Source organism: Ailuropoda melanoleuca, chromosome 8, assembly GCF_002007445.2.
Source record: "Ailuropoda melanoleuca isolate Jingjing chromosome 8, ASM200744v2, whole genome shotgun sequence".
Classification (NCBI taxonomy): domain Eukaryota; kingdom Metazoa; phylum Chordata; class Mammalia; order Carnivora; family Ursidae; genus Ailuropoda; species Ailuropoda melanoleuca.
The window spans coordinates 18,056,408-18,074,612 of NC_048225.1; the positions used below are offsets into that span (position 1 = coordinate 18,056,408).

General features: G+C 48.3%; 1 protein-coding gene across 5 annotated transcripts in view; it reads left to right on the forward strand.

The window, feature by feature from the left end:
- The window catches only part of UBASH3B (ubiquitin associated and SH3 domain containing B), a 139,291-nt gene that overhangs the window by 22,999 nt on the left and 98,087 nt on the right, over nucleotides 1-18,205 (forward strand). Inside the window, exon 1 of one of the 5 annotated variants that reach the window (XM_034665995.1) lies at nucleotides 14,739-17,913. The exons of the other annotated variants lie outside the window; for them this stretch is intronic. Within the exon in view, the coding sequence (XP_034521886.1) occupies nucleotides 17,850-17,913 (64 nt within the window). The 5' untranslated portion in view covers nucleotides 14,739-17,849. Of the gene's footprint in view, nucleotides 1-14,738; nucleotides 17,914-18,205 lie in introns of those variants that run through there. 5 annotated transcript variants of the gene reach the window in all.

Here is an 18,205-nt window from a genome sequence, read left to right on the forward strand (position 1 = left end):
CCCTCGTCCTCCCCTTCCCCTCCGCCCCAGTACTCTCTGTAGCACTCATCGATCTGATGGCTCAAGTTCCCACAACTTTAACACCCCTGGGGCTTGCTCAAGTTTGTTAATCAATGAATCAGCAAGTGCCTTCTTCCTGGGTGCACTTTTCACATACGCTGCCCTTTGAGAAAATTTCTCAGATTGCTTTACCCGTTTCTCACTTCTCGGTCAGGGCGTCCTCGCTCCCACCCTGAAGCCGAAGGAGCGCGCATGACTAAGGCATGCGAGTGCGCATGCGCATCTGTGCTGCCCCGCCCCCCCGCAGGTTGGATGCACCCCATCCCATGCCTCTGTGGGAGCACTTTGCGTATCACATCATTGGTTTACACCCTCGCCCAGACTGGACTGTCTCCTGAGAGTGATGGTGTCTTCGTTTTTCCTGTTTCCCTAGCACGTTGCATGGTGCCTAATACCTAGTGAGAGCTCAGTACATTCATTCCTTTATTAATATGTTTTATTTCTGTGCCCTGTACTGTGTGCTAGGGAGATGATGGCAAGCAAAACAGACTGGTCCCTGCTGCCTTCATGAGCTTAATGAAGGTTCGTTGGAGGAAACAACTTGATCAGATTACCTGTAAAGGAAGGCTGCGGTGTAGTCCACCTGGGCTGCTGGGACACAGTGCCACAGGCTGGCCAGTAGTGCCACAGGCTGGCCAGTTAAAACCCCATCGTTACTCTCCCGCAGTTTTGGAGGCTGGAAGGCCCAGATCAAGGTCTAGCAGGGTTAGGGTTCTGGTGAGGGCCCTCTTCCTGGTTCACAAATGGCTCCCTTCTCCCTGTGTCTTCACATGGCCTTTCCCTGGTGGGTGTTTGTGGAGAGAGAAGGGCCCCTCCTGATAGGACACGAATGCTGTCAGATCTCTGCTGCACCCTCGTGAGCTTATCTAAGCCTCCTGGCCTCGCAAAGACCCCGTTTTCAAACACTATCACGTTAGGGAGTAGGACTTCAGCATATGAATTTGGCGGGGGGGGAGGGACACAATTCAGTTCAGTCCTCAACAACTCTCAGTGACCTTCTGGAGAGAACGGCTCTGGGAATTTAAGGATGGGAGTTTTAGGTCAAGTGGAAGAGGGGTGGGGAAGATGCCATACCGAGCAGGTGGGGGCGTGCTCAGGGTGGGTTCCAGGGCCCTCCACACTATCCCATCCTCCTGTGTCATCCTTGCCCAGCCCTCTCAACTAGCCAGTCTGACAGAGGGGCTGGTGCTCCCTGCCCTTCTCTCCACTGTGGCTGCATTCAGCCTACAGTCTTTCTGGCTGATCCACATTCCTCCGGCTTCAGGTAACCAGTAAGGAAATGAAGCCACCAGAAATGAGAAGGGCAAGGCCTGCCCCCTCAGGCATCTGTTTCCCAGGCCTTCTCACAGAGCACTCACCAGCACTTTGCACGAGTCAGGCCCAGGACAGTGGACTCCCTGCCTGGGTGCCGAGCCTGTTGGTCCTGCTGCCAGGACGGGCTCTGAGTTCCGGGGTACGTTTTCAGGAGCTGCTGCTCCCTGGGCTCAGAAGTTCTCTGTACTCCACAGAACAGCCAGCCATGGGAGGAGGCCGCTATTCCCAAAGGCTCTAAGAGTTTTTGGAGCACAGGCGGAATTTCTGTCTCGCTGAAACACTATAACACAAATTCCTCCATCAGTTGCAACAGAAGGGATTGATTTCTGAGGCATGGCTTAGGGAAAAGAAAGCAACACTTCAGGATTCAGAGAGGGTACGCTGGAGTCCCTGCTCTCCACTCGATTTGCTGGGTGATCCCGGGTGTTTCTCTTGCCCCATTCCACATAACACGCGTTATACCCCCGCCACATGCCAAGAACTGTGCTTGGTTTGCGGACATGCAGGAGTACGTGAGACGATCTCTGCTTTAAAGACACAGGTCACGGGGCATCGGATTCAGGCTATGAAGGGGGGAGATGAGGGACTGAGGGACCTCACTATAGGGCCACTTAACTCAGCCTCAGGGAATCAGGGAAGGCTCCTCAAAGGAGGTGTCACTTAAGCTGAAACATGAAGGATAAGAAGCTAGGCAATTGGCCATGTCCGGGGTGGAAGAGTGGGGACACGAGAGAATGTTCTAGGCAGAAAGACCAGGGTGTGCATAGGCATGTGAATGACAAAGCCTGGTACATCGGGGAGCAGAAGGCTCGTGTGTGTATGTGTGGGAGTGTGTTTTTGGGTCCATGTGTGAGAAGCATAGGGTGGGGGGCGGGGGGCAATGAACCCCGACAGACGGGCAACAATCACAGAGTAGTAAGAAGTCTGAATTTATTTTGAAGGCTCTGGAAAGGCCCCAAAAGATGTTGAGTGAATCTTGGCATCACCAGATCTGTCTGATCGAATCTAGCCTTGCCACTTAAGATGGGGGTCCCCAGACCAGCGGCTCAGACAGCACCCCGGAGCTTGTTAGAAATTCAGAACTTCCGCTCCACCCCAAACCTGCTAAGTTAGAAACTGCATTTTACTAAGATCCCTAGGTGATCGGTATGTACATTAAAGCTGGAGACCTACTGATCTATGGCAAGGGTCAGCAAACTTGATAAAGAACCAGAGAATAAATATTTTGGTTCCACAGGCCACAGGGTCTCTGTGGCAACGACTTAATTTTGCCACCATCCTGCAAAAACAGGCAGATGATATGGAAACCAATGAGCAGGGTTGTGTTCCAATAAAAGTTGATTTATGGACACTGAGATTTGAACTTCATGTTACTTTCACCTGTCACAACAGTATTCGTTTGGGTTTTCCCCCCAACCATTTAAAAATGTAAAACCCATTTTTTGCTCGTGGGTTGTATGAAAGTAGGCTGCACACTGGATTTGACCGTGGGCTATAGTTTGCTGACCCCTGACCTGTAGGATTCAGGTCCTCGGCTTTCACATAATGCCTGCTGACCTTTATGCTTTATTGTGAAAATCCAATGAGCTGAAAATGACATGCAAACCCTTATTTTCAGACGAGGTCAATGGAGCCCAAGTGGGAAAATGACTTCTCGAGGTAACATGGCTACTTACTGGTTAGGACTCAAACACAGGCCTGCTTACTTCTAAGCGTATGCTTGTCCTTTACTCCATATATAACCAATTTGAAAGGAGAACTAGGGCCTTATCTTTTTTTACATAACATAAGCAGAATAAGCAATGCTTAAAAGCAAATTACCCTTTTCTTTCTGATAAATTACAAACAATTAGTTACAGGCTTTTTAATGTCAAAGCCAAATGTTGTGAGCAGCCTGTCCTGGGGAAATGTATTCTGCAGAGCAAGACTCAAGGCTTTTCAATACCCACAGTAAGATATCGAGGTTCTTTTTTTTTATTTAGCAAAATAAAAGTTAGAGTAGGTGTTACTCCATAAAAAATGAAGTATGGCTAGAAATTATTTCATGGATACCTATTTGTTTTTATTTCAACCTTGTTCATTTATGGTAATTAATGGGTTGTTCATGACGGTCATTATTTACGAGCATAATAGAATGAATGACTAGAACGAATGAATGAAGTGTCCCACCTGTTTTCTTAGGCAAGCCTCAAGGATTCTTACTGCAAAATCCAAGACATGATACATTTTTTTAAAATCCACCAATAAATTCCACATCCATAAATACGTATCCCCAGCTGTTACCCTTCTCTTTGCCCAGCCCGACTCCTCGGTCCAGCAGAAACCCTCACTCACAAAAAGGAAATGGAGATCTTGCCTCCTTGTGTCTCTTGGGCTTTAGACAGACAATGATGAGATTCAGAATATAGGTTCTGAATCCCTCCACCTGGAGGCTCCACTCTGAAACAGCGTGTGCAGGGACGTCGTCTGGGATCATGACTGAGCACACCTCTGGGGAAAGGGGGGCCCAGGAAAGTGGGAAAGTAAAGTGGGGGTCTTGTCAGTCATTGCTTGGGTGTCCTGTTCCCTGGTCTTCCACTGTGGCACTGAGACCGTGCATAGCACTGCTGAGGTCATGGGCTTGGGCTTATATGCTTCCTCCAACACCTGCACACTCACACTTACACACGCATGTGCACGCCTGCCCACGCATGCAGGCACACACGCATGTCCCTCTTGCTAGCTTGATCCCTGCGGTTGGAAAAAAAAATACACTTCTACTCAGAAGCTGGAGAGGCCGGTGGGGTTGTTGAGTGCTGCAGGGGACGGGGGCACGAAGACACAGTCCTCTGTTGCCATCATCCAACCACCGCTGGGTCAGGCCATCCTGGGTGCCCTGCTGCTGCTTGAGAAGCCTGGTGTGCTGAGTGTGGCAGCAGCAAAGCTGATTTGTCACTGTCGCCCCGGGGAGGCCCCGCTCTCCGACTGCAATGGCCCATGTCCCCGTCTCTGTCTTTCCTGACTGTGCAGACAGAGCCATGAGAGGAGCCCAAAGTTTAGTGGGGAGGACAGCAGAGCACAAATCCTCGTCCCCAAGTAGTTACCCTGCTGACTCACTTCGAGGCCTTGAACAAAGTGCTTTTTCTTAAATAAGTAATTTTAACAGCGTTCATTTATTTAGTACTTGAGTGTATGGGTGGTACAACGGAGCCACGGTTCAGACCCGAGTGTCCAACCCACCTCTTCACGCTGCCTCTCACCTCCCCCTGTGAGATCCCATCTTAGCTTCACACTGAGTTCTCTGCTATGGATGGGAGCCATATTCCCATTTTATAGATGAGAACACTGAGGCCCTGAGACGTTCACTGGTCCCAGGTGTGGCCCAAGGAGGGAATCCAAACCTTCCGACTCCAAATTCCACGTTCTTTCCAGTCTGCCTTTCCTGAGCATTTCTTTTTCTAGATGAGAAGTTGAGAAATACTTCTTTCTCCCTCCATTGGTTCCCGGAGTCTGAGATACACATCCCTGTTGAACCAGGAGCTTCTCTGAGGAAGGTGGTGATCGGGTCTCCAGGGACCGGCTCTCCTCTCACTCTCTCCCGCAGGACTGGAGGAAGAGCCCCGCTGCCTGCAGCAACCCCCACCCCCCCACCGGAAGGGCCACCAGCCGGTCTGTGTAGCACTGTCACAGGGAGCCCGCTCCACAGAATTCATCAGAGTCATCCTGTAGCGATCAAAACTTTCAGAAACGACTGATGTTTTTTTATTTAATGGAAATTTTCACACTGTTATAAAAGTAGTGAGGACAGTATAACGAAAACAAATGTATCGAGCACCTCCTGTGTGCTCTTAGCACATCTGTACCCGCATCAACCCACTTCTCTACTCCAGCCCTAAAAAATTAATTCCTAGACATCGTATCATTTCACCCGGATGTATCTCTTCAAGATTACAGCGTTTTTTAAAATATAACCATAGGGTCATTATCACACCTGAAAAGTAAATAATTGTGTAGTATCAAGTATGAAGTCAGTGACCACTTACCCTCTCTTGCCTTGTAGTTTTTTTTTTTTTTAATAATTTCTTTGTGTGAACCAGGATTCAAATAAGGCCCCTACTTGAACTGACAGGCATGTCTCCTAGTGTGGCTACTCCCTCTCTTCCCACCCTTCTCTTATTTTTTATTTGTGATTTTTTGTTTGACAAAACTAGGTCATGTGTCTACAGTGTCGCACAGTCTGGATTACACTGATGGCAGCCCCAGGATGTCATGGAACATCTTTTTCTGGTCGTTCTTGCAAACTGGCAGTTAGACTAAGTGGAGACTATTGACTTTTTCAAATTCAGGTATAACGAGCATACAGTTACATTAATACCAAGCGTACGATATAGCGGTTCAGTAATTCTGCACATTACTCCGTGCTCCTCGCGATAAGGGATTTATCAGTTTTGATGTGGATTTCATTTGGATCAAAACCTCACCTGACCAGGAACTCTTGATAAGACACCAGATCCAACACAAATCCTTACAGGAGAAATGGGAAGATCACTGAAGAATAAGCTAAAATGGGGTATTTGTCTTATTAAACCCACTGGCGAAGCGTGTTCTGCACTCTGTGTTCACGTTCAGCACATCCGCTAAATTGGCTATAGATACAAGATTGACCGACGAGATGTGGTCTTGTGAACAAACGTTTATTGAGTACCTACTACATGTCCTCCATGACAGTAGGTGGTGGGGCTTCAAAATCAAATGCGGCATAGCCCTGGCCTCTAGTGAGGGACAAACCAACAAGTCAGGGATGATGGTATATCACGAAAGTGGCGTGTGGAGTTCTAGATGCCAGAGCTACAGAGAAGGGGAAGGGTTGTCTCAACTGGGTGATGCGAAGCTTCCCTGAGGGGTGACATATTAAGAAGGATGAGAGACAAAGAATTTTAGAACTGAAAGTATTTGGGGGCGTCTGGGTGGCTTAGTTGGTGAAGTGTCTGCCTTCGGCTCAGGTCATGATCTCAGGGTCCTGGAATCAAGCCCCGCATTGGGCGCCCTGCTCAGCGGGAGCCTGCTTCTCCCTCTCCTTCTGCCTGCCCCTCCCCCTGCTGGTCCTCTCTCTCTCTCTCTCACTCCCTCTCTCAAAATAAATAAATGTGATATTTAAAAAAAAGAAGAAGAACTGAAAGTATTTGGTGCAGTTTCCTGGATGTGGAAAAATGGAGAAGAAGTGAAGGGACGCAGGCCTGTATTCCTTTGTAAAGATGTCAACAAGGATTCCAAGCCGAGGCTAGAAATCCTCCTATAACTGGAAAGTCATTTGTCTGGATCGCTTGTGCCTTCACTTTTCTGGCTCATCAACATTTCATCATGTTGTCACTGTGCCAAAAATATAAAGAACCAACACACCGTCACGTGGCCCGATCTGAAAGCGCACGTCTTGTCCTGGCAAAGGGCAGGGCTTCATACGGTTTGCAGCCACTGTTCCTGCAGCCTCCGAACGAGGAGAGGGGGAAGGTGAAACCCCCTTGCGTCCACAGTGAGAGGATCACTTATCTTGCTCTTGCTTGCTTGCTTGCTTATTCTCTGCCTACTCTTCCGCCAGAGCTAGCTTCCTGAGAGCAAAGACCTTGACTGTCTCCCTCATCACCCTGACCCTACTGTTGGCTGGAAGAGTCTGCCAGAGCACGTGTGCCAGAATATTGTACAATTCATCAGTGTGTCTGCCTTTGTCCACTCCCTGCTTTTCTCCCCGGGGTGGTCTTTCCCTCCGGACATTTCCTCATGTGAGGGTTCCAGTGTGTAGGCGGAAATGGACTTATTAAATATAAAGTGTGATAAGCAGAAACATTTCCATAAGCATGATGGCACCTCTCATTGTTCTTGCACATTACAGTTTCCAAGGCATTCTGTTTTTATTATCGTGCACAGCAGCTGTGTTAAGGTGAGGGCAGGACAGGTACTGTCACCACCATGAACGGGTGAGAATACCGAGGCTCTGAGAGGCTGAGTGGCACAAGGTCACCGAGGCAGGGAGGAGTGAGGCGGGCCCGGAAATCAGGCCTTCCCCGTGTCTAAGTCTGCACCACAGTCTCCCGTACAACAGTGCCAGGCCATCAGGCACATCTCCTTTCTCTGCTGGTGGAAAAGAAAGACCCACATAAAGCAGGTTTCATCCCGGGCCACTCAGAAGGCCTTCTGGGGAAATCTGAACCCATCTTCAGCCTTCAGTGGTTTGGAGTTTTTAGGGGAGCACAATATTTGGGACTGCTTCAGTGCCCCGCAGAACATCTGCCAGAAGATGCCTGAGGGGATCCAGGAGAAGCAGACTCTGTCTCCATCAGGCTGAATGAGGTCAAGTCAGAAACAGATGCCCACAGAGGAAGAGTATGCAAAAAACTGGTTAGCCTGTGGCCTGGTGTAGAAACAGCAAGGCTCCCGTCCAGGCCTGTGAGGAAACGCAGAGCCCTGCGGTGGGGCTCAGAGCTAGCTGGCATTTCGGATGCTGTGGGCCAGGCCGTGGCAGATTTGCAGGAAAGGGTGAAATGGTGCTGACACGGCCTTAAAGGTTAGGAAAATGACTATAAAGCATATCTGGGGGCTAGATCTGTGCGGGCTGAGTAGGTTCTTGGCCATGAGGCACAGGGAAAGATGGCGCCTTGGAGGAAAGGCCATCTGGGCGCATGAACAGAGCTGGGGGTGGTGGACTTTAGGGGAGAATGGAGGATTGCGTGTCCCGTCTCCTTTCCCTGTCCTTATGGGAATAACTAGCCCAGGCATTGGCTTCCACCCTTCCCCTAGTACCCCTTCTTCCTCCATGTCCGCTCACACATGCCAACTGATCTCAGACAAGTCAACCGATCTCTGAGTGAGCTCTGTTTTGTTTCCTAAAATGAAGCTGTTTCCTGTTTTTCTATATCTCCAGGGAGGTGAAGTACAATAAATATGAAAAATTGAAAGTTTATCCTAAGCCACACAAACAGTAGATGACTTTGATACCATCACCTGAGATGTTTAGGAGGATATAAATAAATACGATAAGGCCATGACATCTCCAGGTATGCGTAAGGTGGCAACCGGCCGTCCGTGGGATCCTGCCTGAGTCCCACCTGGGAGGGATGGCTAATTACATGACTTGGCCCTTCGACTCAAACCTTCTATTTGAGATGGCCCCTCATAACACTGGATTTCTTTCTTTTTCTTTTTCTTTTTTTTTTTTAAGATTTTATTTATTTACTTGAGAGAGAGAAAGAGACAAAGATAGTGACAGGGAGCACAAGCGATATGAGCGAGCATGAGCGGGGAGGAGAGGGAGAAGCAGACTCCCCACTGAGCAGGGAGCCCAATATGGGGCTCAATCCCAGGACCCCGAGATCATCACCTGAGCCGAAGGCAGACGCTTAACCGGCTGAGCCACCCAAGCACCCCAGCACTGGGTTTCAAACGGGAGGTTTTGTGCTGCACTCCCACCAGCGGGAAGATTTTAGAACTTGAGAATGGTGGAGAACAATTGTGTTGTCCTGGGGGAAGGACAGATGAGGAGGGGCCAGGAGAGGGAGATCAAGCCAATTGCACGTCCCCTGCTATGCTGTGTTTTTTACATGCTATCTTTATTCCTTTCGACAGCCCCTTTAAACCCATTTTACAGATGAGAAAGTTAACGATTTGTGCAGTGTCACTCAGTGCGTAAGTGGGATCAAGGTTCCAACTCCTGTTGGCCTGAAGCCAGGGTCCACGTTCTTTCTCCCACACCTCAGAGTCTTGCCACTTCTCCACGACCACTCGCCTGGTGCTTCCAGAACTCCAAGCTGAGAGAATTTTCCAAGTCGCAAAGCTAATTCTGTACTGTCTCATCTCCCTATCCAGACATTAATGGCTCATTTAAGTAACTGTTATTACTAATAATGGAGCAGAGATAGTGTTTGTGAATTTTGTTTCTTTTATTAGGTGGCCTCATTTTGGAGTCTCTGCTGGACTTCTTTAGGGCATAGTGATTGGGGCCAGTTGGTATGGTGGGAGTCACAGCTATAGAGAGAAGTGTTCGCCTGCCTTCGTTCTCTCTCAATCCCTCACTCATGCACTGTACGTCTCAGAAATAAGAGGAGTGACTGAGGGGACCTATTGGTTCTGACTGGGGAGATGTCCATTGTCTAGAAACGGAACCCATTAGAGAGCACCTTCTCCAGAATCTGGGCACTAAGTGGGGTGGGGATGAGCTCTTGGTTACGTCTGATGGGCCTTCAAAGGCCCCACAGTTTATAAAGTGATATATGCATATTGTGTGCATTTTGGAAAATATAGAAACATATAAAGAACAAGTACCATATTATATATGTCATATATAATTATATATAAATTGTGGGGGTTCTTACCGAGCANGGCCCCACAGTTTATAAAGTGATATATGCATATTGTGTGCATTTTGGAAAATATAGAAACGTATAAAGAACAAGTACCATATTATATATGTCATATATAATTATATATAAATTGTGGGGGTTCTTACCGAGCAATTTGTTGTGAATATTTTTTTATGTCCCTAATTATTCTAATATGATTTCTCATGCATTTCTAGTATGCCATTAGATGGAAATACGATTTAATCAATTCCCTATTTTTGGAAATCCGGGCCATTTTGTTGCATTGAACATTCTCACGCATAAATTTTTGTGTCCTGAATAGCAGAGTGAGATTAAGGGCACTAGTTTCATCTTTTGTAAAACGGAGGTAATCATACCCATTGCAAAGTACTGTCACGAGGATTATATAGAACAAGGTACTTAGTGGAGTACCTCGCACATAGTCAGTGATCCCTAAATGGGAGCTCTTGTTAGACTAGCTTACTTTTCGTCTGATTATTTTCTTAAGTGCCAAAAAGTAGAATTACACTCTCAAGGTTTTCGAGGGCTCTGTGGTTTAATTGTGTTAGCCTCTCTGAAGGTCATCGGGAAGAAGAGCAGGTAAAACAGGAAGTCACTGTGACATGTCAGCTCAGCCATTGCTCAAGCCGATTAGGTAAGGAGGCCATCGACCCCCAAATGGGGTTATGGCTGGGNCGGAGTGCCTCGCACATAGTCAGCGCTCCCTAAATGGGAGCTCTTGTTAGACTAGCTTACTTTTCGTCTGATTATTTTCTTAAGTGCCAAAAAGTAGAATTACACTCTCAAGGTTTTCGAGGGCTCTGTGGTTTAATTGTGTTAGCCTCTCTGAAGGTCATCGGGAAGAAGAGCAGGTAAAACAGGAAGTCACTGTGACATGTCAGCTCAGCCATTGCTCAAGCCGATTAGGTAAGGAGGCCATCGACCCCCAAATGGGGTTATGGCTGGGGGTCATGGCCATCAGACTGCCCCGGTCCCCAGCATCCCTGGCTGAGACCTGGACTCCTAATCCACTGACATTTTGCATGGCCCAGCGGCTGCTAAGGTTTGAATATATACCCATGAGAGCCAGTGAGAGCCACAGAAAGTCGTCCCTACCCCTGAAACTCATCCTTGTCTTCTTATTTCCCATCTTTGTGCCTTAAGGATAAGGAATGAAGTACTTGCTCAACAACGTAATCATCGCTGCTGCTAGGAGAGGAGTCGTCTTAGGGTGGGATCCCCAGAGTGGGTCACACGTGTCCTTGTACTCCGTGTGATAGACTCCAGCATAGCGCAGAATTCCAGAGCTAAAAGGAAACTTCTTGATAGTTGGGCCCAATCCCTTCACTTCTGGGAAAGGCTGAAGCCCAGAGCGCTTAAATGATTTGTTCAAGTCATAAAACAAGTAAGTGGCAGAGCCAGAACCAAACCCCAGGTCTTCCAGAGCCGTCCCCTGGCCAGGATTTTTCTCCCTGGACCATGCTTATTCCCAGCAAAAGAAAAGGAACCTGGGATTAGAGGTCACGGTTAACTTGTTGTCCAGATACGAGTGGCTCTCTTTCCAAAACGAGTGTTTCTCCTGAGAGGTTCATCCCTGGAAAAACGAAACCACATGGCTGTGAATTCTGCCCTGTGCCTGTGCTGAACCTTTCCTACAGAGAATCTGGTAACATCATCAAGAAGCAGGAAGGAGCTTTTATAAGGTGCCTTTTATTTTTTCCCCCTCCTAAGTTTCATACCATGTTTGAAGCTGGTTTTTGTAAGATAAATTCACTCTGTTCTGGACAGAAACGTCTGCAGCCAAGCAGCATTTCTCAAACTGGAGGAAGCTGGTCTTTGTTACCTCAGACGGTTTTCGCCACAGGACTGTGGGTGAAGAAAGACCAGCTGCGGCCTTCTCGTGTGAAGAGAATGCAGTTATAAAAACAGTGCCAAGACTCTTCCTCCCCCTCGGGTGCTGCTGGACTCCCACTTAGCTCCTCAGTCAGTTTAAAGTTCAGAATCTTTAAAGTGTAATTTTAGGGGCGCCTGGGTGGCTCAGTCAGTCAAGCGTCCGACTCTTGATTTCAGCTCAGGTCATGATCTTGGGGTCGTGAGATCGAGCCCCGTGTTGGGCTCTGCGCTGGGCATGGAACCTACTTAAGATTCTTTCTCTCCATCTCCCTCTGCGCGTCCCTCCACCCACTCTCTCTAAAAAAAAAAGAGTATTTTAGTGAGATTTCAAAGACAGCAGTTCCTCCCTTATTGTGCTAGCCACTGCCATTTGCAGTGTCAAATGGTGGGTTATTTTACAAATGGAAAAGAGACACCTCTAGAATCAATGAAAAGGCTGCCTCGATTGGCCTTCTGCTGGGTGAGTGTGGAGCTCGTGATTCTGCCAAGTCCCACGGCTCAGGCAAGAGGCCATGGTGGCTGTTTTGTGGCAAGGCCTTGTGCCGTGGGCGCGGCCTGCCTGGTATCCTAATTGTACTCCCAAAGGGCACCGTCAAAGCTATGCTCCAGCAGGCCCAGGTCTGTCTGCCTAGGATTTGGCTTTTGACCATGAAGGAGGGCAGTAGGTCAGACAGGATAAGGTCACAGACTGGGCAAGGCTGGTAGTTAAGAACACTGGGTCCATTGCTTGGCTCTGCCACGTATGTAACCGGGGACAAGTGACTTAATCTCCCTAAGCCCAGATTTCCTCACCTGCAAATTGGCATCAATGGAAGTACCAACCTCACTACGTTGTGGGGATAATTAAATGAGAGAATGCTTGTTAAGTACCCGGCAAATAGTAAGCACTCTATGATGTCAGCAATAAGTTTAATATTGTTATGCTTGTACAGACTGTGACTTTAGGGAGTTGGCGAACTGATAAGAGGAGAGGTGAATAGAAGAATATTTTTGTACTAGACACTGATTCCTTCAGAAGGTATTTAGTGATTACTCACTCTATGCCAGGCACTCTGTAGGCCTTGGGGGTACAAAAACGAGAAGCTCAGAGCTTTACCAAATCATACAGAAACACAGAATTGCACTGACCAGGGTGTAATCCTACAGTGGAAGGGATACAAGGGGGTATTGTGGGCACAGAGGGGCAGAAATGTCACAGCTGGCTTGGGGAACGGGCCTCCTCAGAGCAGGAACGTGGAAGGGAGTTTGCATGTTGTCGAAGACATTCCAGGCGAGGACACGGTCTGCGCAAAGTCTCAGAGAAGGGAGAGGCAGGCTTTTCCGGTGCAGCAAGAGTGCACAGGGAAAGAGCCTGATAGGCTTTTATTCGGCACCAGAGGTAAAAGATGAGTTTAGAGATTGATAGGGACGGAAGGACAAGCATTTAGGGATGACCACGTGACAGTCCCAACCATCAAGGGACTCATATAACGCGCATACTGAAGATTTCTATGCTTCACCCAAAGTTGTCAGGAAAAACCAGGAACGGATGATGCCACGGCCGCAGACGAGGAGAGGAGAGAGTTAATCAGTTGGTGGAAAGTGGGGAGAAGGAAAAACATTCCACAGAGGGCACAACATGGAAAAGGACATGGAGGTTTTTGAGGGGGCGTGGGTTACTGGAGGGCAAACAGGCCAATAGGTATGGTTGGAATAAAGAAGGCTAAGATGCACGCGCTGATTCATTCGACAAATATGTGTGCAGGGCCTGCTGTGTTCCGGCACCGCGCCCGAGGCTCTCCGGGTGCCCCGGTAGGGACCCAATCCCGTGGTGGATTGGAACGCACAGGTCGTATACATGGACCGTGGAGTCTGATTTGGGTGATACGCAGACAAAACATTAAGAAACTGTGACTCACGTGGTGAGCAATGATTCCTTTTTTGATTCTGATTACAAGGCTGGGGGGAGAGTCTCAGTGCGGAGCCAGTCCGTCGAATACTGGTTCATCTTTCTAGCAGGGAGCTCTTGGCCTTATGCTCAGAGCTCTGGCAGGCAAGAGTGTGCAACTGGAATTTAGTAAAAATATGATGTTTCCTGGGTTTTGTTTTCTTTTTTTTGTTTTGTTTTTAATCAGTGGATATTTTCTGTGTATGGCATGTGGGACTTGTTTTCCCTTCATGGAGGTCATATGAAATTTTCTTTAAAACATATTTGAGTTCAAGTAAATGAGTTATTTTAGAGAAAAATGACGTAAATACAGGAGCGTGCTAATGCAGACCTTGCCAAACTAACAAGTCGATAGGGAAATGGCCGAGGCCTAGCACGCATGGCTGTGGCCAACGAAGCCACTGTACGTAAGCACGGGGGACGAAGAGTTGCTGAAGGAGCTTGTTTGGATGGGAGCTCCTTGGATGCCGAAGTTAAGTGTGTCATTGGTTTTGAGGTCCCAGTTCCTAGCATAGAGCTTGACACTTCTCACCGGCTCAGTTTTGAGTGTCCCAGGGCATGCCATTCACCATGATCTGCATTAAAATAGAAAACTTGCATTTATTCCTTCCCCTCCGGTCATCACACAGTTGCATGGGTGCTTGGAAGGAGCTGGAAGCTCTGCAGAGAGCAGGTGCAGCCTGGTCCTCCTCTGCAAACATGTCCAGTCCTCCTGACGCTGTGTGCTGCTGACGGTCGGGGACTGTCTGCTTGGATCCCATGGCGGTCACTCCATTGTTCTCAGAGAGGACACCCAGAGGTGATGCTTGCTGATAAGCATATAATACTGTGGCCATTTCAGCAGCTCTAAGAGACCTTGTGGTTTCTTTCTTGTTCCTTAAAAAAAATTTTTTTTTTCATGACTCATAAGCATTTATATATGTCATGTTTTATGCATTACGGTCCTCTTTGCCCTTGGCTGTGGTGTTTGGACCCTTAATCTGCGCTGTGCCTCTGTCCCTGGAGGTCCCACGATGCTCGGGAAAAGCAGAAAAGAACTGCCTTGCAGCCCTTTTGTCGCAGTGCATCGGTTCCTGCAGCCAAGCCAGGCTCATGTGGGTTTAAAATGAAATTTTCAAGCTGGGGGAGAAAGAAAAAGGAAACGGAGTCCGGTTCCATTTCTATAATGAAATAAAGCTAATTGCATGACCAGCTGTTCAGAACATATGAAAAATGTTTCACTGTATATATAAAAATAAATAAATAAACTGAAGCTTTCACAGACCTCGCTTGGGGCTTCCCATAGGATAGAGCTTTCGGGAAGTTACTGAGCAGACACGTTGAGCTTATGGTTCCCAGCCTGATGGCCAAACAGTCTTTAATGCCTCAGTTCTAAGCAGGTAGGATTTTAACCTTAATGATGATTTCTACAGGGCACTATGCCACTACACGTCTGCTTCAAAAGACAGCAGAAGGTGAGAACAAGTGAGCTGGCCATGTATCTGAACTTGGGCCATGTTTAGCACATCTGTATCAGGACAGCATTGCAAGTGACCGCGCGGCCTCTGGCTCCCATCTGTGCAGAATACACAGAAAGCAGCCCCACTCTAGGGAAGGCCCGAGACTGTTGACAGACGGTTCTCCTTATCTTGTTTTCACATCGGTTGCAACACGTTGTATGTTCAGAACAAGCGTGGGTGGGGGTTCCTCCTGCCCTGCCCTGTGCTAGCTGTTAAAATAAGAGGGCGGTGTATCATATTGTTTTTCAAGTATAGAGCAGGCCACCAGTGGTTGGTGATTCCAGTGGGTCACGGAGGGATTTGGCGATTGCAAAGAAAAACCAACTCAGCTCTTTTGGGGACTACGTCAACAGTCTACATAATAGTCATTCAGTTTTGGAGATTAGGGTTTGTTTGACTGCTATGGGACACTAGGTACAGCTCTCAGAACACTTAAACTACAATTTCCAACTCAAATCATTGGACGATTTTTCAAATCGGTCACCAGGAGTCGTAGCGTGCCATTGATCACTAATATTCCAATTGCACTTCCCAGGCAACAAACGGCTTTTACGTATGGTTATTCCCATGTAACAGATGAGAACCCCAAAGCACAGAAATATTAAGAAAATTCTGACCACAGTCCTATGTCTTACAGCTAGGGACCGAGTTGGGTAGAAATCTAACGCGGGTCTACTGCCTCCCAGTTGTGGGTCCTTTGTCCTCTGCCATCCTGCCCACATCTGTCTCCATCTTGTTCAAACCGAGTTGTGCATTTACTGCTTCTGCATACAGTACCTCAGTGCCCTGCTAATTGAGGATTAGGGAGGGCAGGGGAGCCAGGGAAGATCATTGGAAATTGACTCAATGGGTTGCACCGTAGATACGTAAGTTTACAGCAACTCAGAGATACAAGTGAGGAAAGAGACTGCTATTTGCGAGCGAGCAGCTGCTGGACTGTGAGCGAGGACCTGTCACTGTGCAAGAGGGTGTATGTTTAAATACTGCCTCCCTCAACCCTCCACCAGCTCCTGGAGACATGTTCTCATCCCCATCCAACAGATGAGAGCACTAGAGCCTAGAGATAACAAACTCGCCCAAAGTTGCATTAACAAGTCAGTGGTGGAGCCTGACTTTGAGCCTAGGTTTGTCTGATTCCAAAGCCAGCCCAGTCCAACCCCCACACTCCATCGACGAGGAAACCAGTGGTGGAGCCACTGTGATGGTCTCACAGCAATCGCGGAGCTGGGTCTGCTCAACATAATCCCGGTTCCCTTCCCAGACCACCTGGTGACCTCTGCTCAGAGGGTTGGGATTCCCCACTGTCCCATCCAATGAAAAGTCGTCAGCATTGCCATGACTTCCCCTCCCCCCACCTGGGCCCCTGGCGTCATGAGAGCTTTTCAGTTTTTTGCGGTTCACACCAGCCATTAATTTTTTACCTCTTGTTGCTCCCCACCTTCCAGAATTTTCCATGCCCTTCATCTGGGCTCTGCCAAAAGTTGTTCACAAGTAACCCCATTTGATTTCTACATTTTCTCCCTCCCTTGCAACATGGTATGAGACAACAGAAAAATAAGATAGCATAAAGCTAGCAGAGAGACAGGTGGAAGGAGCACAGAGTGAAGGAGTACCCACAGTATGTGAGAGCCCAGAGTCAGTGTTAGGAAGGCACCGGCTCTGAGGATATCAGAAACGAGGCCCTGGAGCACCATGGGCCCCACGTGTGAAGGATCTGTTGCTACAAAGGCCAGAACCTAAAACTGACCCCCCACCCCCAGCGCTCCTGCAATCCTCTGTCTCTACTCGTCACACCTGGCACACCCACCCCTTTGGGAATCTCCTCGCTTCAGGGCTGTTGTTGATGCCCATCTTACCCCGAAGCTGTGTGTATGAATGAGTAACGTATGCCAGCCAGGTACCGGGATTGGTTCTCAATCTCTTGGTCCTGGGCAGGGAAGGCGAAGGAGTTGCATGGAAGGAAACTGGTATCCATTAAGTGCCTGCTCTACAGAAGTTATTTCATTCAGTCCTCACAACAACACCGTGAGGTGGATTTCCATCCCATTTCACAGAGGAGAAGACTGAGGAGCTCACAGTGGGAGGTGATTTGCTCAAGGCTTCCCAGCTAGCAAGTGGCAGAGCCAGAATCAGCACCCAGCTCTCTCTCCAGGGCACAAACTCTTTCCACTTTGCCATGCATCAGATGTAGCCCAGAGCCTGCCCCTGACATTTTCCAGAGGGGGAAACAACATGACCCCGGATCTCAAAGAACTCAATCCCCATGAGCGTGGCACGTGGAGCTGCAGAGTTGGGTTTGAATCTTGGCCCAGCCCATTCCTCACTGTGTTATTAGCATGTCCTTCAGTCTCTTCGGTGAAAGATCTGGAAATCGTAGTGCCTACCTTCCAGAATTAGCATGAGAGGACAGATTTCTCAATGTTGCGTGAACTCTTAAGCTCTCTGTGAATGGTATTATTTAATTTAAAAACTCAATCAGGGAATCGACTCTGGTTACCTACAGGCCAGCGGTGGAGCCAGTCAAGACCTTTATTCACCTGGCCCCACTTGGTGGGCAGGTGCACGGTGTGAGCAGTCAGGTGCGGATATTAGAGGAAGCGCAGCACGTGAGCCCGCGGGGCCCGGAGAAGAAGCGGGGGTAGCCATCGACCTCTCTCCCCGCGTGGAGCAGCCCTGCCTCTCCCATAAGGTGGAAGTCAGTGTCTGCTGCTTAAGTGATGGACCCGGAAGTTATTCTTTACAGATCTGGCTTGAGACCCGGTTCCTCAAGGCTCTCAGCTAAGTGTGAAGTCCCCGCACCCCCCACCTCCACCCCAGTGCGGGCGGATGGCTTCACCTCGAAAGCGTTGGCTCCTCCTTGGTTTGTGGGCCCTGACCAGAGTTACAGATGGTGAGTGCTTTTTGCTTTCCATTCTTCGGCAAGTTGAGGATTTTTTGTTAAACTTTTACAGTTGAGTGGATAAACTTAACATTTCTTTTTGTTTTTTGAGTATTTTTTTTTTCATTTTTCAGTTTAGATTTTTGCGCGTTCATCTCATTCGTTGTCGTAATTTAGTTCTTATGTTGATGTTAGCAGTTTGGGGTGTAGCTGGGAAGCGTCGTGCTGACCCGTAGGGAAAGCTTGCCCTGGGGTAAACAGTCCACTGCCCCCCATGGTGAACTTTATGCCACAGGAGGCAGTC